Below are 18,469 nucleotides of genomic sequence, written 5' to 3'. Positions count from 1 at the left end.
AAGGGAAAGTTTTGGTAGCAGGTGGGATGACCCACAGAGGCTGTCTGCACTAGTGGATTAGCGGAGCGGACATGTAACGCAGCCTCTCTCGTTACAGAGGTCAGAGCTTCTAGAGAAACCTCGAGACCCCCTAAACCCGCCCCCGCCTTCTCCGCCTGTCCCCATACCTCTCGTGGCAGTGTGGCTCAAGAAACAAAACCGGGCATACGGTGGCCGCTTAGGGGAGGCAACTCAGGGTCGGAGCTTGGCCACGGTCAAGTTCAGAGTCCGAGCGCCAGGTTACATCTTGGTCTTTGGCGCTGTTCGTAAACACTGAGCTGGTAAGCCCCCCCCCTGCCCCGACCCCAGCCCACCCCACCCCACCCTGGCCAGTCCTGCTTATGCAATGACAAGTGTCCCACGCCTCTGCACAGACAGGAGAACAGGACCGGTGAACCTGCCAGACAGTTTAGCACACTTCTAATTGAAACAGCGGCAATGCTTTGAGCGGGGTGGGAAACTCCCAGCAGGCAGAGCGTTTGCTCCTAAAACCTGACGCCCCCGCCCGCCTCCGGCCCCCGCTCACCCTCGTCCAGATTGCCGATCACCGCCTGCTTCTTCAGGAAGTCGCTGCACAGCTTTTGGCTCAGTCCGAACGCCAGCATGTTGTGAGTGAACGTGCTGGGGGGAAACACCCGTGAGCTGGCACCCTTCCTGTTCCCCGGGGAGGAGGGGGAGCCGGGGCCCGACGCGCAGCCCCCCCGAAGGTGCTAGAAGCGAGACTCAGCGGTGGCGTCCCCGGCCAGCCGACACCCTCACCGCGAGACCGGGGTTAGGAGGTGCGTTCACTAGGAACCGGAATCCAGCCTCGATGTCACGCGTCGTGTGCTTTCGAGCCATTTGAGGACACGCAGCTACGACGACGTGGTGTCACGGAGGCGTGACGCCGTCGGGGACGGCACCCCCTCTGCCAAGCGTCTCCTCTGGGGGCCCCTTGTCACCGCAGCTGGGCACCACAAGGACGGGTCTTCCCGCGGGAGAGAAGCCCAGCTCGGCCCCGCCCGCCCCCACTCAAGTCAGGGTCCCCCCGGGGTCCCGGGTGGGGTGGCCGTCCCGGGCCCTCACCCCAGCTGCCCGAAGGTGATGTTCTCGTTGAAGCGCAGGCTGTCGTTTCTCTCCTCCTGGGTCATGTGGCACCACTTCTCCCTGAAAGCACAGGTGACAGGAGAGGGTCTCAGGACCCCGTCGCATCCCCAGCCGCTCGCCCCCTGCCCTGGTCTACAGGTGCTGCCGGAGCCCGAGCGCGGCCTCCCTGACGCGGACAGGGAGCCCCGTCCCCAAAGAGCCGCTTGCTCTGTGTTCGCGCAACGCCTGCCCGGGTTCTGACACGCTGCCTGGGGAGCCCAAACACACACTTAATCGCCTCGTCTTTCCCAGGACGAGGAGACCCCAAAGCTCACACGCTTTCTACTGACCCAGAGGTGACGTGTGCTTCGTGCTCGCCCAGAACGTTCTCTAGGAGACGAGAACACCACCCCCCGTACCCTTGTCCGTGGTTCAAGGATGGGAGGTCCCGGGCCCATCCGACAGGCAGAGAGATGGGCAGAGGGGACAGGGCCCTACCGGCGCCCCGGGACAGCGGGCGTACAGAACCCATCGGGGAGGCTCGCAGGCTGGAGCCACGTCTCCAGGCCTCCCTGGCTCTTTGGTGGGGTCCGCACAGCCTCCCGTGGCCAGGAGGCCCGGGGAGCAGGGGAGGCTGGACGCGCCGAAGGCCACGCTGCCCTGTTAGGCGGGGTCTTGGCGCTGCTGCCTTTCCCCGCCCTGGCTTCCGCGTGGCCAAGGTTTAGGCTCCATGCCCCTCCCCAGAGCACACAGATAAGAGCCCGGTCTGTCGAGGGGCCCCCCGCACACCGTCCCCCACGACCACCGTGAAGAGGCGCTAGGCCTCCGGCACCAAGTGAGAGAGTAACGCAGTGTGCGTGTGGCTGCGCACGTGGAGGCCTGAGGACGGAACCGCCCGTCCCGTGTGGGGGCACAGACACCAGCCCGCACAGCGTCTGGGGTGGGGAGGGGGTTCTCTGGGCGGCATTAATCCTGTGTCGCGACTGAGAGCCGTCTCCAGCAGCTCTCTGCAGCGTGCCGTCTCCCCCTCCCCTGGCGGGGCGCCCCTGTCTCCAGGGCACCGGGGTCCGTCCAGCCCCGGCACGGACCGCTCCGTGCCCGGCCCCTCGGGCTGCCGGCAGGGGCAGATGCGTCTGTGGAGGAGACGCGCGTTTAAGCCCATTTCCCCTTAAAACTTAAGCTCTGGGTGAGGAGTCTGACTCGACCAAGGTTAGGAGAGGGAGAGAAGAGGCGGAGTGAGGGAGTGAGGGGTGGGGCAATGGAGAAGCCAAAGGAAGAGCAAAAGAACCAAGAACATCGAATCTTCTCTGCTCCCCACCCGCCGGGCCCAGGGCCACTCCGGCCGCCGCGGCTTAGTGGGAGGCCACAGGACATCAGGGGCACGAGAGCCGTGAGGGGCGGGGTCACTCCCCGTCTCCTCGTGCCGGTGACAGGACGCCCATGAAGAAACCCAGAATATGCTTCCAGGCATGATGCTCATCCCATCCCGTTCTCCTTCCCACCCTTTCCCTCCAGTGGTTACCCTTAGGATTGTCCAGGCCCACAAATCCCCATTCCACCATCAGGCCTGCCGTGTACAGTTGCACAGGCTGTGCAGTGCACAACCCCACACCATGCAGGAATGACTCAGGGGCTCTGACCCTCCTGACCTGGATGCAAAGGTGATTCTTTTTGCCATGGCTAGGGCTAGAAGTGGGACATTTAATCTGACCTCTGAAGAAAGAGGTGGGAGGTCATTAGCAATCCACCCATCAGGTGACGCCCGCAATCAAACCAATTCCTTACAACGGAGTTCAACACCCAGTTCTGGTCGAGGTCTCACAGCACACGGAGGGCAGAGCGTGTGTCTAAACTGCCACAGTGGGAATTTGGAGGTGAGCAACAGACACCTTTGGAAAAGGAGGCTTTTCCGCCTCGGAGTATCATCAGCCAGAAAGCAGATGGAATGCTGGAGGCGGCAGGTTGCCCAGGGACCCAGAGCCCACCCTCCCACCCTGATCTCGAAGGAACACTCGCCCTTTGTCCGGGCGAGGCCCGGGGCGTGTGTGTGTGTGTGGTGGGGGCGGGGGACAGGTCCTAGATGCGTCGGGTCCGATCACGTCTGCTCTGGGTGAGAGGGCCCAGGGGGCCCGGAGGTCGGCATCCCCTTGTGGGCTCCGTGCCGACCAGTCTGGAGGTGGCCGGGATGTTCCAGCCCTGCTGGGCCTCAGGCGCGGTGCTAAGAAGCCTTGCCCTCGGGAGGCCGTGGCTAGTCGCGCCCCCACCCACAGAGACTGTGGGAATGCGGGGGGCTTTGTCCTAACGGGGGCATCCCAAGCCCAAGTGCTTCTTTTAAAGCCATCATAAGGCTGCCCAAGAAACAAGATTTCTCATAAAACAAGAAGCACTAAAAATACATCACTGATTAAAGGAAGCACACTTTGGGAAGTTTCCAGCAAAGAAACAATCATTGTATCAGAAACCGTATTTTGAAGAGGCAGGCCTTTCAAATATATTTGTAAATATATTACAAAACATCTCTGACAAATACGAAGGTCAAACGATTAAAGTCAGACCCCACTGACTCGAAGGAAGCAGCCCTGTTCTAGGCCTTTCTCTTCAGGGACCCCCCCCCCACACACACACACGCACACACAGACTCCATGCCACACGGTGGCCGGGAAGGAGGGGGCGGCTGTCCTCCCTCCCTGACCCCCGAGCCTGTCCCAGGGGCAGGGGTGGCCCCTGCACACCTGGGCGCCTGGCCGCGGAGAGGCAGGCGCCCCTCACCCATCCATGGCTTCGAGCCGGGACCGGGTTCCCCGGCGTGAAGTCAAGGCGCGGGGCTCGAGGGCGGCTTAGGAGGGGCCGAGTGGCCAGGGCAAGGCTGGAGTCGCACAGAATCGGACTTCGCGGCTCACTCTCTGAACCGACCCCGGGCCTTCCGGGGTCTCGAGTGCCCTATCTGTTTCCTCTTCCTGGTGCTCTGTCCTCTGCGACCTCCCACCCGTCGCCGGCCTGTCCCGGGGCCGGGCGTGCCCCCGAGTCTGGGCTCCGCCCCCCGCGGCAGCTAGCGGGCAGCTCCCGCCCTGAGGCGGCCCTGGCGGGGACCCCGGCCCTGTTAACATGAACAAAGTCACGTGGACACACACCTCTTCTTCTCCTCCTCTCCAGCATCCCCTCTGGAGCGGCAGCAGAAACAGGTAAACAGAGGAACATGTCAAAGTCATGCAAGATATGTGGATGGAAAAAAGAGAACAGCGAAAGGGGAGCGTTATTACAGGCAGAAACAGAGAGACGCAGAGAGACGGGGTACTCGAGACCGTTCGTCCGCTGGGGGCCCGACAGCTACACAAGCGGCAAGAGGAGACCCCGTCCGCCTACAAGCATCTAAGCATTTCCTGCAGCCTGGCTTCCTGGCAGAGCGTGGAATTCTCTCTCTAGAATCTCCCGGATGGTTCCAGCATCTCCCCGCTCGGCGTGCTCCCTCCGCCTCCCTCGGGAAAGGCAGCCGCAGCACGCCGCAGGCCACCCCGCCCCGTCAAGGTGAGCTGCCCCCCAAGAAGAAAGGCTGCTAGCGGACCGGTCTTAAACGGCACGCACGTGCTCCCTCCTGCCAGGGAGAGTGACTGGGGGTGGGGGGGGGTCTCCCCCGGTTAGAGAGGTTCAGGGGCTTCAGGGTCCCATGACTGGGGAGGGGGAGGGGGCCAAAAAGGGGACACGGGACGGGGAGGGCTCCGCCGCACTTTCCTGCCCAGCCGCCACACACAGTGGGCAATGTTGGCTCGCTGTGGCCAGAGAGGCAGTGACCTCCGGCCTCGGTGCCTCCGTGGAATGGTTTACAACAGGGGTCTCCCGACGTGGCAAGACCACCCTCGGGGACGCTGGGGAGGTCTGTTCGGGCTGCAGACCAGAGGTGCAAGCTGAACGCGGCAGCTGTGTCTCCAGACTTCAGCTCTCTGAGCAGAGTCTGCGGCGGGGGCGGCCAGCCCTGCGCCCCACAGGCCCGTGGCCGCGGTTCGCGCTCAGGATTCTGATTTCTTACAGCGACAGGCAGAGTGGAGCCTGGGGGGGGGGTCCCGATGGTTTCATTCTGGGGGAGTAGGCGGTTTTTAGGAGGGTCGGGGCAAGTCATGCCAGAGCCCGGGGCAGAAAGCGCTCATGCAGGCTGCGGACCCCCACCCACGAAGCTGTGCGTGCCCAGGACCCTCCAGGCAGCTTGCAGGGCACCGGGGTCAGGAGGAGCTGAATGAGACACAGACGCCACGGACTCAGCCATCCTGCTCTCCTCTTCAGACACCGGAAAATAGAGCCACTCCCTGGTCTTCTCCCCCAAGGCGAAGCGAGCCCAGGCGTTGCCCTACCTGGTGGTGGGAGACCGTTTTCTCCTCTCACAGTGCACAGCGTCAAAGAAAGCCGCGTTCCAGAACCTCAGCGTGTGCCTGCGAGACAGAGGTGTGCGTAAGTCCTCTCCGGGGAGGGCTGGGAGGCGGGTCTCAGCACACGGGAGGGGTAAGGACGCAGTGTCCCGCATCTGTGGGAGTTTCCGATGAGCCTCAGACGCGGAGCAGAGAAGAAAAAACACGAGCATCCGCCTCTGTCCCAAACCGAGGTGGCGCTCCTGGCTTCCGGCCAAGGGTCACGACAGCACCTGCACCCCTCTCCCAGGACAAAGGCGCAACGCAGGCGGTGCGTGGGCAGGACGGCGGCCGGGCGGGTGAATCCTGCATCCATCGGGCCAGAGCTGAAGTTACCACCCGCGGGGCACGGACGAAGGCCGTCTTCCACTTGTCCACCCGCGCGGGGCCTCCCAGAGGAAGCGGGGCATTTGGGGGCATCTGCTGCCTTAGGCCAGGGTCTAGTAACATAAACGGGAACCCGGCACCGACAGGCCACGTGCAGAGAACAGACACGTTCCCAGGGACACACGAGTCAGAAACGTTCTCCTTAAAGAACCACGCGTACGTAGGGCGTGTGGGCCAAACCCGGCCACTGCCCCTGTTGGTGTCAGTCAGGTTCTACCGGAACACAGCCGCGCCCGGGCACATTGTCCGTGGCGGCTTTTGCACGGCAACAGCGGAGTTGAGTACTTGCCCGCAAAGCCTGAAATTTTTGTCGCTTGGCCCCTTCTAGAACGGGGTGCCAAGCCCGCTGCAGGTGATAAGGCAGCAGCCGAGTCGCAGCCCAGAAGGCCCGCGACGGAGCCCCGGACAGGTGTGACATGGCCGGTAGCTTCTCCCTGCTTCCGCGGAACCTGGCCACGCTCCTGCGCCAAGTTCTCCCGGGGCCACACGGCGGTCTTCGAGGGAGGGGCGCGTGGGACACCCCGAGGGCTCTAGGTGCTGCCTCTCTGCCCGCTTGTGAGTGAACACAACCCAGGGATGGGGAGGCTCCGGAGGGACTACAGCAGCACGAGAGGTCAAACGGAGCAAGACAGAGGGCAAGGTTTCCCCTGACCACCGGTCTCTCGTTGTAATGACGACTTTTGTCTCTATATGTACGGAGGAAATAGCTTCACTGGGATAGAAGTCACACACCGTGAACTCAGTCTTTTAAAGCAGACAGTTTCACAGTTTCTAGTGTATTTGGAGTTGTGCCACCATGACACTATCCACTTCCAGAACACTCTTCACGCCCCGTCCGGCACCCCCGTCCCCATGAGCAGTCTCTCCCCTCCCCCTACTCACCTACACTGCCTCCGGGGACGTGCCTAACTGAACCGTCTCCTATGAACGGCATCAAACACCAGCTGGTCTCTTCCCTCTGGCTTTTTCACCGGGCTAACTATTTTCCAGGTTCCCCCACGCTGTCACCTGCCAGCGACTCTTTACGTGGCTGAATACCGCGTGTCGCATTTCGCGTGTCCACGTGTGGACATTTGGGCCCGCTCCACCCTTCGGCTATCACGCACCCATGCGCGTCAGGTTTGCCTTGAGGACCCGTCTTGGCTTGTTCTGAGCACACCGTCGCTCACTGGGTGACTCGACGCGTAACACTCTGGGGAACTGCCAGGCCGTTCTACACGGCAGGCGGCCCGGTTTACACTCCCACCGGCGCCGGAGGAGGGTTCTGATCTCCCCAGGGCCTCACGGACACCTGCCGCCGCTCGCCTTTTTGATTGGGGCCCCCCTGGCGGGCAGTGACCGCGGTTTCTGGGGGAGACGACGGTGCCGGGGCTGCGGCCTTACCAGATGGGCTGCTGCTTCAGGTGCGTGTACAGATAGATCTTTTCCCCCTTCCTCTCTTCCTCCGGGCTGCACACGGTCACTGCGGGGCGGGAGGCCAGGGTGAGAAAGGCCGACCATGGCTCTGGCTGCAGCCACGCGTTGGCGAGCCCCTCGGGGACCCTCCCGGACGAGGAGTTTGGTTCCTGAGTCCTCTCCCCAGAGAGGTTTTCCCCAGAAGTCCAACACGAAATGACCGACCGGGTGGAGAGAAGTCAGGGGTCACGCACGGCATCATATGCTGCCGGGGGGGGGGGGGGGGAAGGGGCCCAGATATTCACGGGCCACTCGGTGGGGCTGCTAATGCCCAGTGGCCGGGTCACAGGACCAGGGGCGCTGTGGTGGCCACACCCGGGCCCCCGCCGGGAGCACTCACCGGTCTTGTGCGGCTTCTCCTTGGGCTTGCTCTCCTCCTCCCTGGGGGAGAGACACCACAGCGGTGACAAAGTGACCCCCTGCACATTTTCTCAGCTCTACACTGCTGAGCCCGGATTATGTCTTGTAAGCGATGGGTACATTTACTGCGACTGTCTCTGAAAAAGTGTCATTAAAGCAACGCTACGTTTACCAATTGCCAATCTTCCAGAATTAAGATGGGGCACTTAGGCTACCTTGCCCCATTTTCTCTGAATCCAAAGCTGCCTGCACCAGACGAGGAACGGAGCCAAGCCATGGTGGAAACCCGCCACCGGAGGTGACAGTGGGGGCTGCAGGGGGTGGACGGGCACCGGGAACCCGGGCACTCTCTTGCTGACGTGCCCCCTTTCCTGGGAGGTCTTCACTTCGACACCCCGTTCTCAAGTGCCCCGACCCAGAAGGCTCCCAAGCTCCTGTGGGAGAACAGCTGTCCCGGGGACAGTGGTGTCTCCACCGCCCACTGACCCTCACCAGAGGGCTTGTGATCCCGCTCCTGCCCGCAGACAGTTTCCACACGCTCCCCATCAGTGCCCCAGGGGACACCCCTGCCCAGCAGCCAACCCAATGGCATTTGCAAAGCACAGAAAACTCGGGGTGAGGACTCACACGGGGCCGGCCGCCACGCTTCCTGGGAGCGGCTGGCAGGCCCCCAAGGTCACCAGACTCCCCCCCTGCCAGGCCAGGGCCTCCCCGCCACCGCCACTGGCGGGCCGAACGCGGCCTCTGCCGTGGGTCCCAGAGGGACGCACACCCGGCGACACCTACTCTGGTTTCCTGACCAGGGGTCCCTTCAGCTTGGTCTCCAGCCCCCCGAAGAAGCCCTTGACGTTCTCCGTCTTGGCAGACGTGTTCTTCAGCAGCCGCTCGGCGATGTCCTTCTTCTCTGCCAGCCAGCTGTTGGCGGACTTGAGGTAGGAGTCGATGCTCCCCGCGGGTTTCTCCTTGGACTCGGGGGGCAGCAGCTGCGGCTTGCCTGGAGGGGGGAGAGGCGGGAGGGGGCAGGGATGGAACCACACTGCGTGGCAGGAGCCGTTCTGTGGCGGCGGCCGCGACACGCAAAGGCCCCCAGACGCCCGGGAAGGCGGAGGGTGACGCCTACTGTGTACGAGAGGGCAGCCAGGCGCACAGGGGCTAAAAGAAACAGGTGAGCAGCCAGCCCTGAAGAAGCTGGAGGGCCTGAACCAGGAGCGTGGCTTCCCGGGAGACGACGGTAAATAGGCCAAGGCCCCCTGCAGCAAAGGGTCTCCTGCAGGACAAGGCGCCCCCTACAGGCAGAGGGTCTACCCGAGGTCAAGGCGCCCCCTACAGGTCAATAGGTCTCCTGCAGGTCAAGGCATCCCCTACAGGCAAAGGGTCTAGCCGAGGTCAAGGCGCCCCCTACAGGTCAATAGGTCTCCTGCAGGTCAAGGCATCCCCTACAGGCAAAGGGTCTAGCCGAGGTCAAGGCGCCCCCTACAGGTCAATAGGTCTCCTGCAGGTCAAGGCATCCCCTACAGGCAAAGGGTCTAGCCGAGGTCAAGGCGCCCCCTACAGGCCAAGGGGTCTCCTCTGAGTCAAGCTGCCCCCTTCAGGTCAAGGCACGCCTATAGATCAAGACCCTACCTCAGTCAAAGATACCCACTTTGGGGCAAAGTGCCCCCCCAGGCTAAGGTGCTGAGTGTCCCCTACTAACGTAAGCTGCTCTGTGCACAGATGTGACTCAGACGGGCCACGTCCGCTGTTCTTTGAGAAGGAGCCACGGTTTGGACCAGGGGATCCCATGGACGGAGGGCCCGCCCAGTGCCGGCCTGGCCTCGAGCTGAGGCCGCCTGACCAGCTATCGCCAGCAGAAGCGAGGCACGGCGAGGATGGGCAGCTGGGAGCGGAGAGAGGGCGAAGCCACGCTGCAGAGGACGTGGGGTTACAGCACGAGAGCAGACCCGTGTGTCCTGGGGGGGTGGGAAGGGAGGCCAGGCTTAGCGCCGCCCTGACCCGGCTCTGGTCCACACACAGGCCCCAAGTGGCCTTCTGCCTACGGCGGCCTGAACGAGTCCCTCTGTCATGCCCAAGGAACTTCACACAGGGAGCCTCGAGCTCCGATTACCAGAAAGTTCCAGCGCAATGAGCCAGAAGAGCTGTCAGATCTCGGGATGAAGAAGAACCCACACTCTTCGTGAGGGCCTCTCCAGCCCACACCCAGGGACGCTTTCCTCCCTAAGACCCTGGCCCGCTCCCCCCATCTCTCTCCAACAGCCATCCACCTCACATCTTGCTAAAACATGAAACTGATGTCCTCACATCCTGCTATTCCCGAATAGCAACGTCCCGCCAAACGAACTTATTCTCTCTCCTCCCAGCTGCTGGGTGGTCTCCTCCCTACCACGGATAGTCAACCTCCCACAGACCGCGTCTTCTCCTGTTTTAGGAATCTCACTTGTCAGGTGCTATTGTTTTCTGGAAGCCTCACGCCTTTGCCTCTAATCGGGAGGAAACCCTCACTTGCTGTCACGTTACAGGTTGACAAGTCTGGGGTCTCCACGTTTGGCCCCACGGCCGCCGCGTCCCTGGGCCTTACCGACGTGGTAGTAGGTGAAGCACATGGTCATGAGGTTCTTGGCAGGCCCGAAGTCGTCCATCTGGTGGCACCTGATACGGGAAGCAAGGCTGACTGAGTAAAAAAATTGTTGTGCCCGGTTTTCTCCCTGCAAGTTCATGAAACAAGACCTCGACGTTTTGTAAGCACGTCCAAATTAATACTTCACTCCCCCAGATGCTATGGAGAGGCAACAAAGATAATCCTCAATTAGGTGAGTTACCCACGGGCACACAGCTGGGGACGGCTGTGATCCTGGGTGGGAAGGCGTTCCTGGCCTCTCCCTCAGCCTGGCCTCCCTCCCTTCGGGGCAGAACAGGAAAGGCTCAGGACGCTTAATCCTACACACAGGAGCAGCGCCAGGACTGGAAGTCGGGCCTCGGGTCTCAGGCCGAAACCACTGGCCCCAGGCCATGCGGCCCTCCAGCCCCTAGTTCTCAGGAATCAGCAGTGAGTTAGAGGGTCCATGCTGTCCGTGGTTTTCGGTTACATCAGAACTGAAGTTACAGACACTGAAGTTCCTGAGTTAGGTCAGAATCACCGCGAGGGCGGTTAAGATGTGGACTACTGGGCCCACCCCCAGAGTCTGGTTGTGTGGGTCTGGGGCAGTTGGCCTAAGAACTTGCGTTTCTAACATACTGCCTTGTGAAGCTGATGTTCCGATGCTCCTGGGCCCCGGGACAGCACTTTGAGAACCACTGGGAATATGAATACCTCCCTGCCCTACGTCACTTGCTGAAAAATCTAATTAGTATACACAAGAACCTTTCTATACTCAAAAATGTTCTCCAGATGCAAAGGATTATCATTATTGTATTGTTCTTACTATGTTAAGATGTATGAGCTACACAGAGGTCCGGTCAACTCAGCAAGCGCAAAGGGGGGGGGGGGGCGGGAAATCTTCAAACAGGGGCCCCGTCTGCCGCTAGGAATGTGCACTGCGACAGCTGCAGATGTGACGGTGACGTCTAGCAGCACGTGAGCCAGGGCAGATGAGGGAGAGGAACAATCTACCATCCAGAGGGCATGAGTCGGAGAAACGCTGGGACGTTCAGATATCAGAACATCACGGAGCCGTCACAAATGCAGAAGTGCGTGTGGGTGCAGTGCCTTTCCTGGAAAGACACAGATTCTCTGGGGTGCACACCATCCACAGGAGTCATTGTCAGGGGCAAGACCGCAGGAGCCAGGGCAGGGCTGTATAAAGGGGATCCCCTCTCCATTTTAGGCGCTGTGCCTCCCTATCCTGTGATTCTGCACTTTTCTTTCCCGTTTAGTTCCTAACCTTGGATGAGTATTATTTAAAAAAAAAAAAAAAAAAAAAAAAAGTCGATGGACTTTATCTAGACAGTAGGGTCAGGGCCAGTTAGCTTTCAATATAAAGAGAATATAAAACTTCACTAAACTGCCAATAAAATCATAAAAGACTATAAATAAAAGTAAAAACGAAAGACATTCATAAGCTAGATATTTTAAAAAAACTCATAAACTTTAAAAATTAGTAAATATTTAAAACATATTAGAAGGTTTCTTTTCTCCCAACCACACACAAAAATATATACACTCACAAAGCAATGGGGGAGATTCTGTGTTTCGGTCCGGTTGGAATTTGAAGGGAATTTCCTCCCCCCACCCACCCCAATTTTATTTAAGGGAAAATTCAAAGGAAGTGGAGAATGAAATACTTCTGTCGCCAAGCGGAACAGGTGCAGTCTCTGTAAAATACGGATTCGTGAGAATTCCTATCGATGTGACTGGAAGCTGAGTGGTCTCAGTGCCGGTGAGCCTGTTGTGCACAAGACAGCTGGGCCTGCTTGGAACTGCACCCCCCCCCCGCCCCCGCCAGCTCCGAGACCCAGAAGCCCCCCACGGGAGCCCGTCTTCAACTTGGGACATTCTGAGCAAGCGCCGGAAACATGGGGATCCTCCTTTTTACGGTCTTTCCCCTCCAGTCTGTGCTCCACAGTCGTGGGGGAACAGAGAGAGGTGAGGGGACATCCAGACACAGGGGGGCTAAGGGTCACAACAGGAGCTACCTTTCTGCGGGGAGGAGGGAGTTTCAAGCCTGGAAGGACAATGGGGACATGGGGACAAGCCACGGGGCTGCTTTGAGGCCATGATGATGGAAGGAGGGTAAGCGGGGGCACAAATGACTGTCAGATCGGGGCTTCCCCCCACCCTGTCCTTTCCCACCCACGGTGCCTTGCCTCCCCTCCCCCGCATCGGTAAAGCTGCTGTCCCACATCTCCAAGGCAGAGCCACATCCCCTCCATTTCATGCTGGGGGGAAGGAGGGGGGGCTGTCGCCTGCTCTGACGCAGGTCCAGGATGAATGACGTGGGTCTGGCAGCCCTAGAGCCCCGCGGCCTGAGGGGGAGAGAGCCCGTGACTCACTCACGTGGCCTGCCTCCCCCACGCACACCCCCTACGGGGACTACTGTGCTGTCTGTGATAAAAGGCTCCAGGGGGCCTACTTAGCACGCAGGGCAGGCTGCACTCATCGGATCCGATCCGATCATTAGGTGGGCGCTTGTCTAGTTCGAAGTACTTCACGGCAGGAAATCAAGAAAACGCCACGGCCCTGCGCAGGAGGGCAGGGTCAAGTGCGTGTTATCCCAGCCTGTCCCGAGGGCCCAGGTGCAGTCCCCTAACCTCTCCTGAGGGGGGCCTGAGGGGAGGACCCAAACTCCCTCCCGCGAGAGGCCGGCACCGCCTTGCCTCTCGGTGGATGCCGGGATTTCCGAGCAGGTGCTGTAAGGCCTGGGTTAGGACGGGGCAGGACGGGGGTCGGGGGGAGACACGCTCGTAGGACAAAGGCTGTGAGCAACAGCACGACTTACTCGAACAGGACGACGGCGAAAGACTGCACCAGGCGGTAGAAGGTCGCCTCTGAGACGCACTTGGAATTGCAGCGCTGTCCAGGAACAGGGCAGACGCGTCACGGGGGCGCAGGTGGCACAGGGCTTACCGCGCCGGGCACCGCTAGACACAGCCGGGCCCGCGAGCCCCCGGCGGTAGCAGCCCCGCCTGCGCTACGGAAAGCGGGACCCCGAGCAGAGCGCTGGCCCGGACACACGACCGTCGCTCGGCAAAGCCCAAGCCGACGTCTTCCCGCGTCTCCTCGGAAGTGTTAAGTCTAGGGATGCGACACACCCGCCCACAAAACACAGAACAGTTTGGAGGGACTAAACCCCCCAAATGGCAACACGGCCGATTTCTGGGTTGTAGATTTATGGGTCGCTTCTCTATTTTTGCTGATCTGCATCTTCTAATTTTTCTTGGAGCCAATAAATTGTGATAAAGACACTTTAAAAGCCGGGGCGCCTGGGCAGCCCCATGGGTGAAGCCTCCGACTTGGCCTCAGGTCATGATCTCATGGTTTGTGGGTTCGAGCCCCGCATCCGGCTCTGTGCTGACGGCTCAGAGCCCGGAGCCTGCTGCGGATTCGGGTCTCCCTCTCTCTCTGCCCCTCCCCTGCTCACGCTCTGTCTCTCTCTCCTTCAAAAATAAACATTAAAAAAAAAAATTAAAGTAAAAAATATTTTAAAAGCTAAGGGTTTAAGCTACTTTACAGAAAAAAAAGGACCTAGCAGGTATTTACAAAAAAAAAAATTCTTTTCTGAATTCACATGGCTGTCACTGCCTTGATGATCTTTGTAAAAACTGAATGTTGTGAGTTATTGAATAAAACTATGCATGGACACAGTCCACAAGCTTGCCCTTAAAAAACTTGTCCCGGGCACCTGGGTGGCTCAGTCGGTTGAGCGTCCGACTTGATTTCGGCGCAGGTCATGATCTCACGGTCGTGAGATCGAGCCCCACGTCAGGCTCCGCCCCGACTGTGGTGCCTGCCTGAGATTCTTTCTCTACCCCGCTGCCCATCTCCCCCACTCACTCGCTCTCTCTCCCTCTAAAATAAAATAAATTGTAAGCAAAACACAACAAAACTAACTTGTCTGTCATTTCACGCACTTAAAAGACCAGTTTGCTCAGGTTTCTTTCTAGCGGGGGGCATCTACACGAGCTACTTTTCCCACTTCCCGCCATTCTAACTAGGCCTTTTCAGAACATCTTTGGGTAAGTTTTACTTGTTTTCCTGCTGGATCATCTCCCTGGACTCTTTCCTCCAAAGTGGGTGAGGCAGACGTGGCCCGAGTGTCCCACATCACCAGCACCTGCCGTCACCACCCCTCACCTGGGCGCTCACGTATCGAGCAAACCACTCCCGGCCTTTTCCGTTCTCACTGCTACAGTACTCCCCAAACTTGGCTTTCTCCTCCTGGTCCAAGTCCTCCCTGAAAGGAACAGAGGAGAAGAAAGCAACTTTCAGTCCTCTGGAACAAACACGGCCACAGCAGGGGACGGGGGGAGGAGGAACGAGTAAGTACTGCCCTGCCCCCCCCCCACACACCCCTTTCCTGGCCCCGGCTCACCCCGCCCTCAGGCGACCCCCACGAGGAAATGGGGTCGTTTCTATTTCAAAGACAGGAGACTGGCTCAGGGGACCAGACACAGCAGGCGAGTGGCAAACGGGAGCTCCATCCAGACGTCCCGGCTCCAAAGCCCGTGTCCCATCCCCTCGGTCCTGCCTCCCGTGACATGGGAGCACCGGCCGGGGTCACACGACCCTCTGAGGGCCCAGTTCTCTAGCTCAGCCGCCTTCCCACTCATTGGTGAAGTCAGCACAGAGCCACAGCACATTCCAGAACAGCTAACTTGCTCAGCCCCAGCAGGACACACTGCCTTGATGCGGGGGTGACGGTCAGTTACCATGAGGACCCAGCCTGCTCCCCTCTCTGACGATCCTGGCTCTGTGTGTGAGGGAGACTGGGGGACCCTGGAGGGGGTGGGGGAACCGAACGCTCCCCCGACCTCAAAAACCACTTCTGATCACTCTTCGTGGAAAGCCGATACGCTACCCCACGTGTAGAGGCAAAACAAAGGCGCGGCAGAAGGCTGAGGCTCAATCAGCTCGTGCGACTTTTCCTTTATTTAAGGTTTTGTGGGAAACATCTTGGTCTCACTTATCCCAAAATACCAACACCAGATGAAACAGGAGAAGGCGCCAGCCGGTTTGCAGCGATTTCTGGAACGCTCTCGAAGACGCGTCCAGCTCAGCTGTCCTTGCTACGTACCGCTGACGGGCTGTGGCAAATATAGATCGGCCTTCCAGACAGATTAGCAGGCTTCTGGGCTTTCTCCCCTTTCATTAACTGGGTGTGCTCAGAGGAAGCTGACTCATTCCAGTGTTAGTCAAAAAGAATTAGGAGGGAGCCAGATCTACTGCTCTCCCAGAATGCGTTCAAAGTCCAACACGAATGCATGTTGGGAGAGGCCAATATTCGGATTTCACTGAGCTCTTCCCTTTTTTCTTTTTCCTTTTCTTCATGTTTTGTTATCGTGTATTTCAGAATTTTAAAAAGATTTATTTCTTTTTGAGAGAGAGACAGAGCACGAGCAGGGGAGGGGCAGAGAGAGCCGGAGACAGAATCCGAAGCGGGCTCCAGGCTCCGAGCTGTCAGCACAGAGCCCGACGCCGGGCTCGAACCCACGAACTGTGAGATCGTGACCTGAGCCGAAGTCGGACGCTGAACCCACTGAGCCACCGGGGGCCCCCGGTCTTCCCCCCTCTTCTGACTGCAAAGAAAACGGAGATACACCTGGCAAAGGCAGGCGTCAACCTTGCCAGATTACAAACAAGGGACCCAAATCGCGGTAGGAAATAATGCCTCTCTGCACTGGGTCAACAGGCAGAAGTTCCTACTGTGTTAATAAAACTGGAAACTTATCCTGTGGGGTCCTCAGCTCCTCTCACCAAAGGGCGTGTACAGAGAGTGCAGAGGTTTGGTTAGAATGGAGATTCAGACTCAGTGGGCCTGGCTGGGGCCCGAGACCCGCACTTGCCCCGAGCTCCCGGGACGCTGACGCTGCGGGTCCACAGACCACAGACGGGAGGCAAGGCCGCCAGGGACTAGCGGGCGGCCGGGACGCAAGGCAACGGCTGACGTCGGAAGCCCAGGGCTTTGGGTTTGTGCCCCACCCCCACGTGGAGATATGGACAAGCGGGGACCCACCCACAGGCACCCCCTCCTCCGCCTGATCCCAACCCCCCTCCGCTCCGTGTGTTCCCTTGCCAGGGCGCCTATTAACACCCCAAAAAACTGCGAAGGAAAGGCAAGAGAGAGGAGCAAGCGGGGCGCCTGGGGGGCTCGGTCGGTTGGGCGTGCGACTTCGGCTGGGCTCATCATCTCGCAGTTTGTGAGTTCGAGCCCCATGTCGGGCTCTGTGCGGACAGCATGGAGCCTGCTTGGGATTCTCCCTCCCTCTCTGTCCCTTCCCGCAGGCGGGCTCTCTTTCTCTTTCAAAATAAATAAATTAAAAAAGAAAAAAGAAAGAGGACCAAGGAAGGGCCCCCACCCTGGCAGCTGCTGAAGGCCCCGCTGCCCACGAGCACGAAGAGGAGTCTGGGAAACGGAAAGTTTCCGGCCTCACCGGCAGGTGCGGGAGCACAAGCCCCACCCCGGCGGAGAGCCGCGTCCCGGGGGCTCACCCTCCAGAGAAGATCTTGTCCACGTAGCCGCGCATGAATTCCCGGAGCTCCTGGGTCTCCTCGTCCTCGGCCGACTCGGCGCTCTGGTTGGAAGAGAAGGACTCGTTGGAGGAGGAGCGGCGGTACTGGTCCCAGGACGGGTGTGAGGGCAACTCGCCCATGTCATTCTCGCTGTCCGCGGACTCCGTGGTCTCGCTCTCCGAAGCCCCGTCGCCCTGCGAGCTGTCCCCATCCTGCAGCTTCGGAGGCAACGCCTCCAGGGGCGAGGGCGCGGCTGGCTCAGTCCCGAAGTCAAGCAGCGCACCCACGGGCACCTCCGGGGCCTCCATGGTTTGGGGGGGGATTCCAGGCGGACCGCGTTCCCGGGGGCGTCAGCGGGAGCTGGAGGCCACGCACACGAGCTGCTCGGGCGCTGCTGGCCACCAGGCGTCCTCTGGGGCGGCTCTCGCGCCCTAAGGCATCTAGGAGGGAAGGCACATCAGCGTTACCGCTACGCCCGCGTAAGGGGAACGCAGCTCTGGGACTCCAGACTCTGCCGAATCAGCGAGGCCCCAAGATTCCCTGGATAGGGAACAGGCTCCAGACGTCCAGAATTCGGGACGTCTCTACATGGACATCATTTCGTCACCGTCTACTTTGCTGTCACACGCCTGGCACGTGGTAGGCACTCGGTAACTCTTTGTCAAATAAACGCACGAATAAACACCAACGATCGGGATTCCTCCAAGCTCAACAGACTTCCGAGGCACCGGGCCTGCTGGCCCTCCCCCTGCTCTGGGCCACCTGAGTGATGCCACTAAACAAAAAGGCTGACCCCGGGCTAGAATCAGAACATCACCAAGGACACACGGGCCCGCTCCCTGCCGTTGGAGTCGGCTGCCGGCCTGGCATCTCTTCCCTCCCGGGCTCCTTTCTGAGGAGTCTTCCACTCAAGACCCAGAACCTCCGCAGGCCGCCACACAGACGTCCCTTCTCCCGTCCCTCGCACGCCCTCCGATGGCTTCCGAGGGCCGTGTGCCGCCCGGACCCCCCTTCTCCTTCCTGCCCCCTCCCTGCACAGAGCGGGCTGGGGGACGGCGTGCATCTGTGGCGCCCGTTCCTTCTGCCGCTCCCCCTTCCCGCTCCGTGCCTTCTTCCCGCCTCCCCCTGCCCGGATGCCGTCCATCGCCCCGGGCTGACACAGCCCCACCTCTCCCGAGCAGCTCACGCCACCCCTGTTCAAAAGTATTCAGCGATTCCTCTGCGCCCCTCCGTATTTGATTTGCACCCATTTGCAATTCCGTTAGCTTCACGGGTAGATATTGGCATCTCTGCTTATCCCTCTGGAGTAAGAGCCCCTGGAGCACCTGTGCAGCGGTCCAGCCTCCAGCACTAAGGGAGTGTTGGCCGCACGTCTGTGAATGGGTGGACACAGCTACCCGTGAATGTGCTCGAAGGGCCGGGAGGGTCCACGATGGGACCGAAACCTTCGCACCTAAACGGGGTCTCCTGGCTGCCAGCTGGGGAGTCACCCACCGGTTCTGCGACCCTCCCTCCCGGGTGAGGAGCGGCAGACAGCTCAGCAGGAAGTGAGATCTCGCCCTGCCACGTCAGCTCCCCCAGACAAGAGCGACCTCAAGACTGG

General features: G+C 60.1%; 1 protein-coding gene across 5 annotated transcripts in view; it reads right to left on the bottom strand.

Annotated features, from left to right (window-relative positions):
- KIAA0513 (uncharacterized protein KIAA0513 homolog) overlaps window positions 1-18,469 on the bottom strand; it is a 58,902-nt gene that overhangs the window by 2,134 nt on the left and 38,299 nt on the right. For 3 of the 5 annotated variants that reach the window (XM_023246124.2, XM_023246125.2, XM_011290276.4), the window contains exons 2-12: window positions 16,846-17,306; window positions 14,491-14,590; window positions 13,136-13,209; window positions 10,279-10,349; window positions 8,490-8,697; window positions 7,684-7,724; window positions 7,272-7,350; window positions 5,448-5,525; window positions 4,236-4,265; window positions 1,105-1,185; window positions 566-660 (exon numbers count right to left, since the gene is read on the bottom strand). In XM_023246124.2, the coding sequence (XP_023101892.2) occupies window positions 566-660; window positions 1,105-1,185; window positions 4,236-4,265; window positions 5,448-5,525; window positions 7,272-7,350; window positions 7,684-7,724; window positions 8,490-8,697; window positions 10,279-10,349; window positions 13,136-13,209; window positions 14,491-14,590; window positions 16,846-17,174 (1,186 nt within the window). In that variant the 5' untranslated portion in view covers window positions 17,175-17,306. Of the gene's footprint in view, window positions 1-565; window positions 661-1,104; window positions 1,186-4,235; window positions 4,266-5,447; window positions 5,526-7,267; window positions 7,351-7,683; window positions 7,725-8,489; window positions 8,698-10,278; window positions 10,350-13,135; window positions 13,210-14,490; window positions 14,591-16,845; window positions 17,307-18,469 lie in introns of those variants that run through there. The other 2 variants (XM_023246126.2, XM_045046610.1) reach the window with 2 other exon arrangements.

The sequence above is a fragment of the Felis catus genome, chromosome E2 (genome assembly GCF_018350175.1).
Source record: "Felis catus isolate Fca126 chromosome E2, F.catus_Fca126_mat1.0, whole genome shotgun sequence".
In the NCBI taxonomy this organism is placed as follows: domain Eukaryota; kingdom Metazoa; phylum Chordata; class Mammalia; order Carnivora; family Felidae; genus Felis; species Felis catus.
Note: the sequence above shows the minus strand (reverse complement) of the source record. Positions and strands in the feature narration are given on the sequence as shown.